This window comes from Chamaea fasciata, unplaced genomic scaffold (assembly GCF_029207755.1).
Source record: "Chamaea fasciata isolate MVZ Bird 193981 ecotype frontalis unplaced genomic scaffold, bChaFas1.0.hap1 SCAF_3, whole genome shotgun sequence".
NCBI classification, from domain to species: Eukaryota; Metazoa; Chordata; class Aves; order Passeriformes; family Sylviidae; genus Chamaea; species Chamaea fasciata.
The window spans coordinates 112,677,719-112,691,435 of NW_027094088.1; the positions used below are offsets into that span (position 1 = coordinate 112,677,719).

At 40.8% G+C, this 13,717-nt stretch overlaps 1 protein-coding gene across 2 annotated transcripts in view; it reads right to left on the reverse strand.

The window, feature by feature from the left end:
- The window catches only part of FBXO16 (F-box protein 16), a 62,826-nt gene that overhangs the window by 39,202 nt on the left and 9,907 nt on the right, over positions 1 to 13,717 (reverse strand). For both annotated transcript variants that reach the window (XM_066180159.1, XM_066180158.1), the window contains exons 2-3: positions 10,820 to 10,962; positions 1,701 to 1,736 (exon numbers count right to left, since the gene is read on the reverse strand). In XM_066180159.1, coding sequence (XP_066036256.1) covers positions 1,701 to 1,736; positions 10,820 to 10,915 — 132 coding nt within the window. In that variant the 5' untranslated portion in view covers positions 10,916 to 10,962. The remainder of the gene's footprint in view (positions 1 to 1,700; positions 1,737 to 10,819; positions 10,963 to 13,717) is intronic.

The window sequence follows — 13,717 nt, forward strand, 5'->3', positions numbered from 1 at the left end:
CTCAGGTGTGAAGCTTTGGGGTGACACTGGGTTGTCTCAGGTGTGAAGGTTTGGGGTGTCACTCTGGGTTCTCTCAGGTGTGAAGCTTTGGGGTGTCACTGTGGGGCCGCTCAGGTGTGAAGCTTTGGGGTGACACTGGGTTGTCTCAGGTGTGAAGGTTTGGGGTGTCACTCTGGGTTCTCTCAGGTGTGAAGCTTTGGGGTGACACTGGGTTGTCTCAGGTGTGAAGCTTTGGGGTGTCACTCTGGGTTCTCTCAGGTGTGAAGCTTTGGGGTGACACTGGGTTGTCTCAGGTGTGAAGGTTTGGGGTGTCACTCTGGCATCTCTCAGCCGTGAAGTTTTTGGGGCGTCACTCTTCCATGCAGCACTTTTCCTTTGCCCTCATCCAGCTGCCGACTTTCCCATCCTGATCCCCAACCCCCAGAGTTCAGGAAACCTCTCCAAGCCTGGCATCACCTCCAGACGGAATCAGAGAACCATCAAGGCTGGAAAAGCTCCCCGACCATCGAGTCCGACCATTAATTTGTTTCCAGGATTTGTTCTCCGTTCCCTCACCTGGACGCCGCCGGAAATGCTCACCGGGGGTTAGGACAGGCTTCAGCCTCCCAGTTTCCAGAACAAATCCTTTCGAGCTGCCCCCGAGCGTGATCCCAGCCGTGAAATCCAAGCTCCAGCGGCTCCGTTTAGCCCACACTTCCCTTGGAAAAGGTCGTGGGAACCGGCGGGGGAAATTCCTGCCCGGAGCGCTGCGGTTTCTCCACGTGGTTCCTCTCTTGACAGCCCCGTGATCAGTGGGGACTTCAAGGCGGCTTTTGTCCATCTTTTCCTCGGGATGCTGATGGCAGGAACACGAGGAGGCTCGGCTCTGGAGGAGCCACGGGGAGGGTGGGAAATGTGACCTTTGGGAGGTGATCCAGCTCTTGTGGGACTGGTTGGGGGGAAGGCCCTTCCCAAATCTTGGCGTTTTTTAGACATCCAGCAGTTTCCAAGGGACGGGTTTAAATTTCCCGCTTGCTGCCCATCCCGTTAAAACCTGTTTTTTTTGGATGATAATCCCTCAACTGCTTCATTCCCTTGGCACCCCCGAAACTCCTCACTACCCAGACGCGACAAATTACGGAGAGGTCATTTCCTGCAGAGACAAATAATCCCTGAAATCAAAATATTTGCCAGCAAAGACCGCCTGAGATGCCAGAAAAAAAAAAAAAAGGTTTTTGTGAGCGACTTATTAAGCGTGAAGAACCAACGGTTCCAACCCAAACCAATCTGTGTGTGCGCTTGGTAGATAAAAACGTGGTTTTATTACGGATTTCAAAGGCCCGCCGGCAGGCCATGGCGACATCTGAGCACCCAGCGTCTCCTTTGAGGACTTCACAGACATTTCCTGGGGTTTTTTCGGTTTTTTGGGGTTTTTTTCATCTCATTTCAGCTCATTGCAACCACAGAACGGGATTTCCCAACTTCAAAACTTACGTGGGAACATAAGTTTTTTACTCTTTTACTCTTCTTACTCTTTTTTCCCGCTCTTTTTACTCTTTTTTACTCGCCTTTACTCTCCTCAAAAGCAGGGCGGTCACATCAGGGATGTGGATCCCCGTTTTTTTCCAAAGAGGAGGAGATTTACGCTGCCATGAGGTAAACTCCCGACCGCTTCCAAAATCTGCCCGCCGCGAGCGTTTATTGAAAGAGGAAAAGTTTACCCATTTTCCAAGCAGGGCTCTTCTTTCTTCAAATACCTGTAAAACACACGGAAAAAAAAAAAAAAAAAAAAAGAAATTTGAGTGTTCAAAGGGGACTAAATTCGCACTGGGGAAAAAAAAAAATCCAGCTTGAAAAACAACCCACAAAACATCGGCGGAATCGCTGAATGGATGATTTCGGGGGAAAAAAAAAATAAAAAAAATGATGGAGATCCTTTAATCCAAACTCCCTGAACAGGATCAGCTAAAGGAGTAGCTCAGGCATGTCCGTGAGTTTGGGGTATTTTGTCGGATGGGGGTTCCAGAACCTCCCAAAAAATCGGCTTCTCCAATTCCCTAATCACTCCCGAGGCCCTGGGCTGGGTTTAACCCATTAATTTCTCGTGCTGAGGAGCCCAGAAATGGACCCGGCATTCCCAACCTTTTCGTGGAAGAACCCACATCCCTCCTCCTGCCATCTCCGCCCTTCCCTTGGGCGTTCCTTGGAGATCCTGTCGGGAATTTATCATCCCGGCACTCCTGAGACCTCCTGGATTCCATGTCACCTCCCTGGCAGTGCCCGAGGCCGGGCTGGACGGGGCTTGGAGCACCCTGGGACAGTGGGAGGTGTCGGGGTGGGAATGGGATGAGCTTTGAGATCCCTTCCAACACAAAATATCCAGGGATTAGGAGGCCACAACCTCCCTGGGGAATCTCAGCCAGGGCCTCCCCACCTTCCCAGCCAGGAATTCCTTCCCAAGATCCCATCTAAATCTCATTTTTCCCGGCGGGAATTCCATTCCCTGCGTGCTGTCCCTCCATCCCTTGTCCCCCAGTCCCTCTCCAGCTCTCCTGGAGCCTCTTTAGGCTCTGGAAAAGGCTCTGAGCTCTCCCTGGAGCCTTCTCCTCTCCAGCTGAACATTCCCAGCTCTCCCAGCCCGGCTTCATGGGAATTCTTCTCTCCTGGACACGCAGTGTGGGGAAGGCGCCCCAGAATCTGAGCTCCCCACCTCTTTATTCCAGAAATCCCATTAATCCTGACCCGGAGGCACCGGGCGCCCAAAATCCTGCCCGGATTCAATCCCAACTCCGGGAGTGGGATAACGAGAGCCGCCTTCGTTCCCCGGCCGCACTTTGCAGGGACAACTCCCAGCGAGGACGATCCGTGTCAAAATCCAGAGGAGGATTTCTGGCGTTGAGCTTTACCCACGGGGGAGCCGGACCCCAAAGCACCGACACAACAAAAACCACCTCCAACCCTCAGGATGGCGGCCTGGGAAGCGAGGGAAGGCTGGAAGTGATTTTTCCCAGCTCCGTCTCTCCCAGCGGGAGCGTCTCCACCCGGGGCTGGGAAATGACATTTCTTTTCCTGGCGCCTCGGTAGGTATTATTTGCTCTGTTTGGTAAAATGGAGTGAAAAAAAACCAAAATCAAAATCAAAACCAAAACCAAAACCAAACCAAAACCAAAACCAAATCAAACCAAACGAAAAGCAAAACCAAACAAAAACAAAAACAAAAACAAAAACAAAAACAAAAACAAAACAAAGACAAAAACAAAACCAAACCAAAACAAAACAAAAACAAAAACAAAATAAAAAAACAAAACAAAAACAAAAACAAAAACAAAACAAAAACAAAAACAAAAACAAAAACAAAACAAAAACAAAAACAAAAACAAAAACAAAAAGAAAAACCAAAACCAAAACCAAAACCAAAAACAGAAACAAAAACAAAAACAAAAACAAAAACCTAAACAAAACCAAACCCAAAAACTAAACAAAAACAAAAACTAAACAAAAACAAACAAAAACAAAACCAAAAAAAAACCCACCAAAAAAACTCCAAAACCCAAAAAAAAAAACCCCAAAAAACCCAAAAAAACCCCCAAAAATCCCCAAACCAACAAATCTAAGGAGCCGAACTTGGGAAAGAATTTGCCCCAAGGATGCCATGAATAGTCCGAGATGTGCGTTTTGGGGCTGGAGGATTCCGAGGAGGAGGATGATGAGGAGGATTCCGAGGAGGAGGATTCCGAGGAGGATGAGGAGGATGAGGAGGAGGAGGGAGCTGTTTATGGTCTTGGATCAAAGACAGACGCAGATTCGCTTCCGGCGTTCTTGGAGACGCATCTGAGCCTCTCGGGGCACTCGGGAGCGTTAATTAGCAAGAGAACGGCCCGAGTTTGCTGCACCACCCCAGCCCGCGTCCTCCCCTGCAAGGCCTTGGAGCCGCCCCTGTGGATGCAGCCGGAGGCCCGGGATGGCTTTGGGATCTGCTGCCTCACACCCGCGGCTCCAGGGGATTTAAGGAAAATCCCTCCACCCTCGGCTGCAAATGCCGCTGGAGGCTCTTCTGCCTCGTTCCGGCCTGAATTCCTGCCCAGCAGAAGGAAAATCCTCTCCCGAATTCCAGCCCTTTCCCGCGATGGAAAGCTCCTTCTCCTGCCTTGGCTTCATCCTCGCCCGCAGCGCGTCTGGGATTCCACCCCTGGATTCGTGACCGCGAACAATTCCAGGTCCCCTGATCCCGCCTCCCTGACTTTGGGCTGGTCCCGGTGGAGATCCCGCCTTTAAAGGAATCGTGGGACGGTTTTTGGGGCAAGCACGGAATCGTGGAATGGTTTTGGGTTGGAAGGGACCTTAAAGCTCATCCAGTTCCCACCCCCACACTTCCCTCTATCCCAGGTTGCTCCAAGTCCTGTCCAGCCTGGCCTTGGACGCTTCCAGGGATCCAGGAGGATTTGAATCCAGGAAGTTTCATTGAATCCAGATGGAATTGAATCCAGGAAGTTTCATTTTTATCCAGGAGATTTCATTGGATCCAGGAGGTTTCATTTGATCCAGGAAGTTTCATTTTTATCCAGGAGATTTCATTGGATCCAGGAGGTTTCATTGGATCCAGGAAGTTTCATTGAATCCAGATGGAACTGAATCCAGGAAGTTTCATTTTTATCCAGGAGATTTCATTGGATCCAGGAAGTTCCATGGAATCCAGGAGGATTTGAACCCAGGTGGTTTCATGGAATCCAGGAGATTTCATTGGATCCAGGAAGTTTCCTTGAATCCAGGAGGTTTCATTGGCTCCAGGGGGTTTCATTGGATCCAGGAAGTTTCATTTTATCCAGGAAGTTTCCTTGAATCCAGATGGAATTGAATCTAGGAGGTTTCATTTTATCCAGATTTCATTGGATCCAGGAGGTTTCATTGGATCCATGAGGTTTCATTGACTCCAGGAGGTTTCATGGAATCCAGGAGGTTTCATTGGATCCAGGAGGTTTCATTGGATCCAGGAAGTTCCATGGAATCCAGGAGGATTTGAACCCAGGTGGCTTCATGGAATTCAGGAGGTTTCATTGGCTCCAGGGGGTTTCATTGGCTCCAGGGGGTTTCATTGAACCCAGGTGGTTTCATGGAATCCGGGAGGTTTCATTGGCTCCAGGGGGTTTCATTGGAATCCAGGTGGTTTCATGGAATCCGGGAGGTTTCATTGGATCCAGGGGGTTTCATTGGATCCAGGGGGTTTCATTGGAATCCAGGAGGTTTCATGGAATCCAGGGGGTTTCATTGGAATCCAGGAGGTTTCATGGAATCCAGGGGGTTTCATTGGAATCCAGGAGGTTTCATGGAATCCAGGAGGTTTCATGGAATCCAGGGGGTTTCATTGGAATCCAGGAGGTTTCATGGAATCCAGGAGGTTTCATTGGAATCCAGGAGGTTTCATGGAATCCGGGAAGTTTCACTGGATCCAGGGGGTTTCATGGAATCCAGGAGGTTTCATGGAATCCGGGAGGTTTCATTGGATCCAGGGGGTTTCATTGGAATCCAGGAGGTTTCATGGAATTCAGGAGGTTTCATTGGATCCAGAAAGTTTCATTTTATCCAGGAGGTTTCATTGGCTCCAGGGGCTTTCATTGTAATCCAGGAGGTTTCATGGAATCCGGGAGGTTTCATTGGCTCCAGGTGGTTTCATGGAATCCAGGGGGTTTCATTGAACCCAGGTGGTTTCATGGAATCCAGGAGGTTTCATTGGCTCCAGGGGGTTTCATTGGATCCAGGAGGTTTCATTGGATCCAGGAGGTTTCATTGGATCCAGGAAGCTTCATGGAATCCAGGAGGATTTGAACCCAGGTGGTTTCATGGAATCCGGGAGGTTTCATTGGAATCCAGGAGGTTTCATGGAATCCGGGAAGTTTCATTGGATCCAGGGGGTTTCATGGAATCCAGGAGGTTACATTGGAATCCAGGAGGTTTCATGGAATCCAGGAGGTTTCATTGGATCCAGGAGGTTTCATGGAATCCGGGAGGTTTCATTGGATCCAGGGGGTTTCATGGAATCCCGGAGGTTTCATTGGCTCCAGGGGGTTTCATTGGAATCCAGGAGGTTTCATTGGATCCAGGAGGTTTCATTGGATCCAGGGGGTTTCGTTGAACCCAGGTGGTTTCATTGGAATCCAGGTGGTTTCATGGAATCCAGGAGGTTTCATTGGATCCCAGAACGACTTGGGATGGAGCACACCTTCGGGATCACCGCTTTCCGACCTCCTGAGAAGATGACAAAATTTAGGAAGAAATTCTTCCCCTGTGAGGGTGGGGAGGCCCTGGAGTGGAATTCCCAGAGAATTTGTGGCTGCCCCTGGATCCCTGGGAGCGTCCAAGGCCAGGCTGGAGAAACCTGGGATCGTGGAAGGTCTCCCTGCCCATGGCAGGGGTGGAACGAGATGGGATTTAGGTTTCTCCCAACCCAAACCATTCCGGAATTCTGCCATCAGGGTGCTCCTACCACGGTGAAAAATCCAGGGAAATCTACAGGGACGACCAACAGAGCACTCCCAGAACCAACCGAAACTTGTCAATTTATGACACCAGAAATTCCTGAGCCTGCTGCTAACTCTGGAATTTTGATGCTATTGCCTGAGGCCAGCTCTGAATTCCACCTCTCCTGCCCCTCATCCCCTGTTCCGGTGAGTTCATTTCTCACACAGGTCATCTCTCCCGGCTTTTCCCGTCCCTTCCGTCTAAAAATTCCTGTTCATTCCGTCTAAAAATTCCTGTTCATTCCGTCTTTAAATTCCCGTTCATTCCGTCTTTAAATTCCCGTTCCTTCCATCCATAAATTCCCGTTCCTTCCATCTATAAATTCCTGTTCCTTCTGTCTACGAATTCCCGTTCCTTCCATCTATAAATTCCCGTTCCTTCCATCTATAAATTCCCGTTCCGTCCATCGATAAATTCCCATTTCTTTCGTCTATAAATTCCCGTTCCTTCCGTCTATAAATTCCTGGCTTTTCTGTCTATGAGTTCTCGTTCCTTCCATCTATAAATTCCCGTTCCTTCCATCTATAAAATCCTGTCAATTCCATCTATAAATTCCTGGATTTTCTGTCTATAAATTCCTGTTCCTTCTGTCTAGGAATTCCCGTTCCTTCCATCTATAAATTTCCATTCCTTCCGTCCATAAATTCCCATTCCTTCCATCCATAAATTCCCGTTCCTTCCATCTATAAATTCCCGTTCCTTCTGTCTATAAATTCCCATTAATTCTATCTATAAATTCCCGTTCCTTCCATCTATAAAATCCCGTTCTTTCCATCTATTAATTCCCGTTCTTTCCGTCTATAAATTCCCATTTCTTTTGTCTGTAAATTCTCGTTCCATCTATAAATTCCTGTTCCTTCCATCTATGAATTCCCGTTAATTCCATCTAGAAATTCTTGTCCCTTCCGTCTATGAATTCCCATTCCTTCCGTCTATAAATTCTCGTTTCTTCCATCTATAAATTCCTCTTCCTTCCGTCTATGAATTTCCATTCCTGCCATCTAAGAATTCCTGTTCCTTCCATCTATAAATTCCTGTTCCTTCCATCTATAAAATCCCGTTAATTCCATTTATAAATTCCCATTCTTTCCATCTATAAATTCCCATTTCTTTTGTCTATAAATTCTTGTTCCTTCTGTCTATAAATTCCCGTTAATTCCATCTAGAAATTCCCGTTCCTTCCATCTCTAAATTCCCTTTCCTTCCGTCTCTAAATTCCCGTTCCTTCCAACTATAAATTCCCGTTCCTTCCATCTATAAATTCCGGGTAATTCCACGTATAAATTCCTGTTCCTTCTGTCTATAAATTCCTTTTCCTTCCATCAATAAATTCCTCTTCCTTCCGTCTATAAATTCCCGTTAATTCCATCTAGAAATTCCCGTTCCTTCCATCTCTAAATTCCCGTTCCTTCCGTCTATAAATTCCTCCTGGGAGCTCAGAGAGGAGCAGACACACGGCCGTGCAAATCCAGCACCTTCTCCCTCTCCGGCTTCCTATAAACACCTCACAGAATAAAAACAAATACCTCACAAAAATACGAATCCACACCTCCTGATTTCCAAATGTCACAATTTTGTTGCAGCTATTTTTATTTTTTTTTCCCCTTCTTTTTTCCCCAGTGTGGGGATATTAAAAATATAATTTTTAATCATATTTTTAATATAATTAACGGATTTATTTTTTTTTTGCCGGGTCAGCGTTTTAAAAGCTGGATGAGGGGCAAGAAAATGCCTTTTATCATTTTCTTTTATCATTTAGAATTTCCGGTTCATCCCTGTGTTTTCATTTTTGACTATTAATTTCTGATATTTCCTGGGATATTCTTGTCTATTCCTCCCTACCCGGAACATCACCAAGAGCCGGATTATTTCACAATCCAACATTAATCCCTGAAAGTTTTGCTGTGGCTTGATCCGACCGCGTAAGGAGCAGAGGAGGAAAAAAAAAAAAAATGTGGGAAAAGGTGGAAAAAATGTGGGAAAATGTGGCGGTTTTTAAAATTCCTGGTTAGGTCATATTTTATTGTGATGAGTATCTGCAAAAAAAAAATAAAATAATGATGTTTGGAGGGCGTGGGAAACATCAAAACGGTTCAAAGGCTGGAGAATTTTGCCAGATTTGAAAGGACTTCAAAGAGCTCAATCTCTTCGGTTTATCAGAAATAAAATCAATTCGAGTGTTGGCTTGAAAAGTCCTTCCACAGGGAAAAAAAAAAAAAAAAAAAAAAGGCGGATACAGAGGAATTTAATTAGGCGGCAAAGGGAAAAAAAATCAAATTAATTTTGATTTGTCAGAGGCAGGAGGCAAAGCTTCGTCTTGTAATGATGTCAGGGGATGAGTAATGAGAAAATTATCAGGGAAGTGGTGACATTTTCATTTTTTTTTTTTGAAGGAATTACAGGCCTCCACTCCCCTCACAAAAAACACAAAAAAACCCAAAAAAAACCAAAAAACCACAATTTTGTGACTTAAACACCAAAAAAAAAACCCCCAAAAATCCCTTTTTTTTTTTAAAAGCAAATTATTCGGCAAAACAGCGACATTTAAATCAAACACTTGTTGGCTTTAAATAGGTAAATCAGAATTTCCTGTCTTTTCGTGTTAGATTTTATAACATAAAATAAGGATTTTTTTAAAAAAGCAAATTATTTGTCAAAATAGCAGCATTTAAATTATATACTCTTCAATAAGTAAATCAGAATTTCTCATCTTTTCATGTTGGATTTTATAACATAAAATAAGGGTTTTTTTTAAAAAAAGCAAGTTATTTGTTAAAACAGCAGCATTTAAATCAAATACTTGTTGGCTTTAAATAGGTAAATCAGAATTTCCCATCTTTTTTTGTGTTAGATTTTATAACATAAAATAAGGTTTTTTTAAAAAAGCAAATTATTTGTCAAAACAGCAGTATTTAAATCAAATACTTGTTGGCTTTAAATAGGTAAATCAGAATTTCCCGTCTTTTGGTGTTAGATTTTATAACATAAAATTACTTTTTTTTAAAAAAAAAAAGCAAATTATTTGTCAAAACAGCAGCATTTAAATGATAAACTCTTTACCTTTAATAAGTAAATCAGAATTTCCCATCTTTTCACGTCGGATTTTATAACATAAAATAAGTTTTTTTTAAAAAAAGCAAATTATTTGTCAAAACAACAGTATTTAAATCAAATACTTGTTGGCTTTAAATAGGTAAATCAGAATTTCCCGTCTTTTCACGTCGGATTTTGTAACAGAAAGACTTTATGTGTCTCTGGGGTGAAACTGGAGGCTTTTGGTGCAAAAAAAACCCCAAAACCCACATTTTTTGTGACTTTCAGAAAAAAAATTCCACTTTTTAAAAATAAAATTAATAATTTTACGAATTATTTGTAAAAATTGCAGTGTTTAAATCAAACGCTCTTTACTTTCAACACGCAGAATTTCAAAATCAGAATTTTCCATCTTTTCCCGTTAGATTTCATAACATAAAATAATTTCTTTTTAAAAAAATGCAAATTTTTTGTCAAAACAGCAGTATTTAAATTATATACTTTTCACTTCAAATGGGTAAATCAGGATTTTCCAGCTTTTCACATCAGATTTTTTACATCTTTATATATCATGAAGACACCTCCACGCTTCTAAGCTTTGGGAGCAAAATCTCCAAGCCCTCATTCCATTTCCCGCGACCTCCGCAGGCAAAAATTAAATTAAATTAAATTAAATTAAATTAAATTAAATTAAATTAAATTAAATTTTTTGGGGGGGGCGGGAGGAATTTTGCGAAATTGAGGATTTCCAACCTTGATCCTGAGGAAATAAACCCGCGGGTTGGCTTTGCCTCGACGGGTTTTATTGGACGATCTCCCCGAATCCCTTCCCAAACTCAACAATTCCGTAATTCCCGGGGTTTTCCAGTTTAATTTTTATTTTTAATTTTAAATTTTAAATTTTTATTTTTAAATTTTTATTTTTAAATTTTAAATTTTAAATTTTAAATTTTAAATTCTTAATTCTTAATTTTTAATTTTTAATTTTTAATTTTTAATTTTTAATTTTTAATTTTAATTTTTAATTTTTAAATTTTAAATTTTTAATTCTTGATTTTTAATTTTAAATTTTAATTTTTAATTTTTAAATTTTAATTTTAATTTTTATTTTTAATTTTAAATTTTTAATTTTTAATTTTTAGTTTTTAATTTCTAATTTTTAATTTTAATTTTATTTTTTAATTTTTAATTTTTAATTTTAATTTTAATATTTTAATTTTTAATTTTTTATTTTTTATTCTTCATTTTTAATTTTTAATTTTAATTTTTTCCCCCGCCCCCGGGGACTTGCCTTGTCGTTCATGAGCTGGTGGTTGAGGGGAGTCCACGTGCTCAGCTTGAGCTGGAGTTTGGAGCCGGACGGATTTTTGGGAGGCGCGAACGCCATGGAGAGGGTGGATCCTCCTGGATCGGAGCAAAATGGGCGTTATCCCTCTGTTTTTATGGAAGAAAAAAAAAAATCACAATTTTAACAGGGAATCCAACGGTTTCGTAGCATTTCACGGCGCGTGTTTTTTTTTTTCCCTGCGGAAAAAGCGAAAAGAAAATCCACTTTTTTTAAGGAAAAAAGAGCGAATGATTTGGCCAAACCGGCAGTGTTTGAATCAAACACTTGCTTTGATTTAATTTGCCTTTAAACAGGTAAATCAGAACTTTCCACCTCTTCCCGTCCGATTTTGTGTATCTTTATATGTCATAACTTTTTATTTTCTTTTTTTCCCCCCCGGAAAAAAAAGAGAATTATTTTAACGAGGAATGCGACGGTTTCATGGAACAAAGGTGAACGTTATCCCCGCGCCATCCCTTCGTTTTCGTGGGGGAAAAAATTTTACAGTTTTAACAGGGAGTCGAAGAATTTCACGGCACAGCGATGACACGGAATGGGAAAGGAATGATAAATTGGGGTGGAGCGAGGCTTTTTTTATTTCGCGGACCCACAGTATCCCGATTTCCACGGGAACCTTTGCGCATTAAGGATTAATAACAATGATTAGTAACAATGGTTAATATTGAATCATTCATGATTTGAGACTAAGAAATCGCACTTAATAAAGAATAATTAAGAATACATTAATAAATAATATGTAATGAAGATTCTTATTGATTAATGATCGATGATTAATAATTAAGAATTAAAATAATTATTAAGACTAATGAATAATAAATATAAATTAAGAATAAAAATAATAAATAATAAGTAATAAACATTCTTATTCATTATTAATTATTTATTAATGATTAATAATTAAGATAATAATTAATACTAAAAAATAATACATAAATAATAAATTAAGAATAAAAATAATAAAAGATAAGTAGCGATTATTATTATTGATAATTAATTATTTTTACTAATTATTATAAATGATTTATTATTGTTAATTATTAATAATAAATAATTGATAATACGTAATAAATGAGAATAATACACAATAAATAACAAGTTAGAATTAAAATATGTTATTGATATATTTTATTAATAAAATTAATATTATGGGATAAATGATAAATAATAATTAAGAATAATAAATAATACATAAAATAATGATATTTGAGAATTTAAACAATGAAGAATAAATAATGAATAATATGAATAATTAATAGGTGATAAGTCATTTTCAACAGCTAGTTGCTAATATTTCAATGTTAATTAAGCAGGTCGTCCCCGTGCCAAGTGCCAATGCACGTTCCTTTGAACCGGTGGAGTCACAATCCCTGGAAGCGTTTCCCAAAGAACGGAAAGCGGCCGTGGCGCTCGGGGGGCGCGGCTTGGCCGTGGGACCTGAGCGTCTTTAAACGGTTTTCTTTCCCAACCTCAACAACTCCGCGAGTTTTGGAATTCCCGCGTCCAGCCAATCAGGATTTACCCAAAATTTCCCTTGTTTGGGACGTCAGTTCTCGCCCAAATAATTCCTGCACCGCGTTAAAAACCCGTCTCCGTTCCCTGCGTGTGTTTATTCGGCAAATTTATTAATTTTTTTTTTTCTGTAATTATCTCGAATCTCTTTAACGCTTTACGGTTTCAGGATGGAAAACGGGAAATTTTTTTTGGGAAGGGGGGATAAAAGAGAGGCGGATCCGTGAATTAAATCCCTGTGGTTTACATTTAAATGAAATCCTTGTTGTTCGGCCCGTGCTGGACCCAAACACGTCAAAACTCACGCCAAGAATTGGGGTTTTTGTGGCTGCTCTCACAGCCCCATTCCTAAATCAGACAAAAATTCCTCTTTATTTCAACGGATTAATCCTCAAAAAAAAAAAAAATCGCTGCGGGATCTGGTTGGGAACATCAATTTCCTGCTTGATTTTCCCTGCCTTCCCTAAGTTTTGATGGAGTCGAAGGAATGTGTAAAGATAAAAGGAAACAAAAACACCTGAACAACCAAAAAAAACCCCCAAAAACCAAGAAAAAAACCCAAAAACAAACAGAAAGCCACATATACACACAAAAAACACCCACACACAAAAAAATCCAAAAAACCAAGAAAAAAACCAAAAAACCCCAAAAAACCCCAGAAAACCACATTCACAAAAAAACCCACCCACACGAAAAAACCCCAAAAACCAAGAAAAAACCCAAAATGCCAAAAAAACCCAGAAAACCACATACACAAAAAAAACCCCAAAAACCAAGAAAAAAACCCAAAAGTCAAAAAACCAGAAAACCACAAACAGAAAAAACCACCCACATGAAAAAAACCCAAAAAACAAGAAAAGAAAAAGAAAAAAAACCAGAAAACCACATACACACAAAAAAACACCCTCAAAAAAACACCAAAAACCAAGAAAAAAAAAACAAAAATACCAAAAAAACAGAAAACCAAATACACAAAAAAAACCCACACGGAAAAAAAACCCAAAAAACAAGAAAAAACCCAAAAGCCAAAAAACCAGAAAACCACATACACAAAAAAAAAACATTAAAAAAACCCAGAAAACCAAGAAAAAAAACCCAAAAACCAAGAAAACCACATACACACACACAAAAAAAAACTCCCACAAAACCAAGAAAAAAACCCAAAAAACCAAAAAAAACCCAGAAAACCACATTCACAAAAAAAAAAAACCCACGTGAAAAAATCCCCAAAAAACAAGAAAAAAACCCAAAAGCCAAAAAACCAGAAAACCACATACAGAAAAAAACACCCACATGAAAAAAATACCCAAAAAACAAGAAAAAACAAAAAAA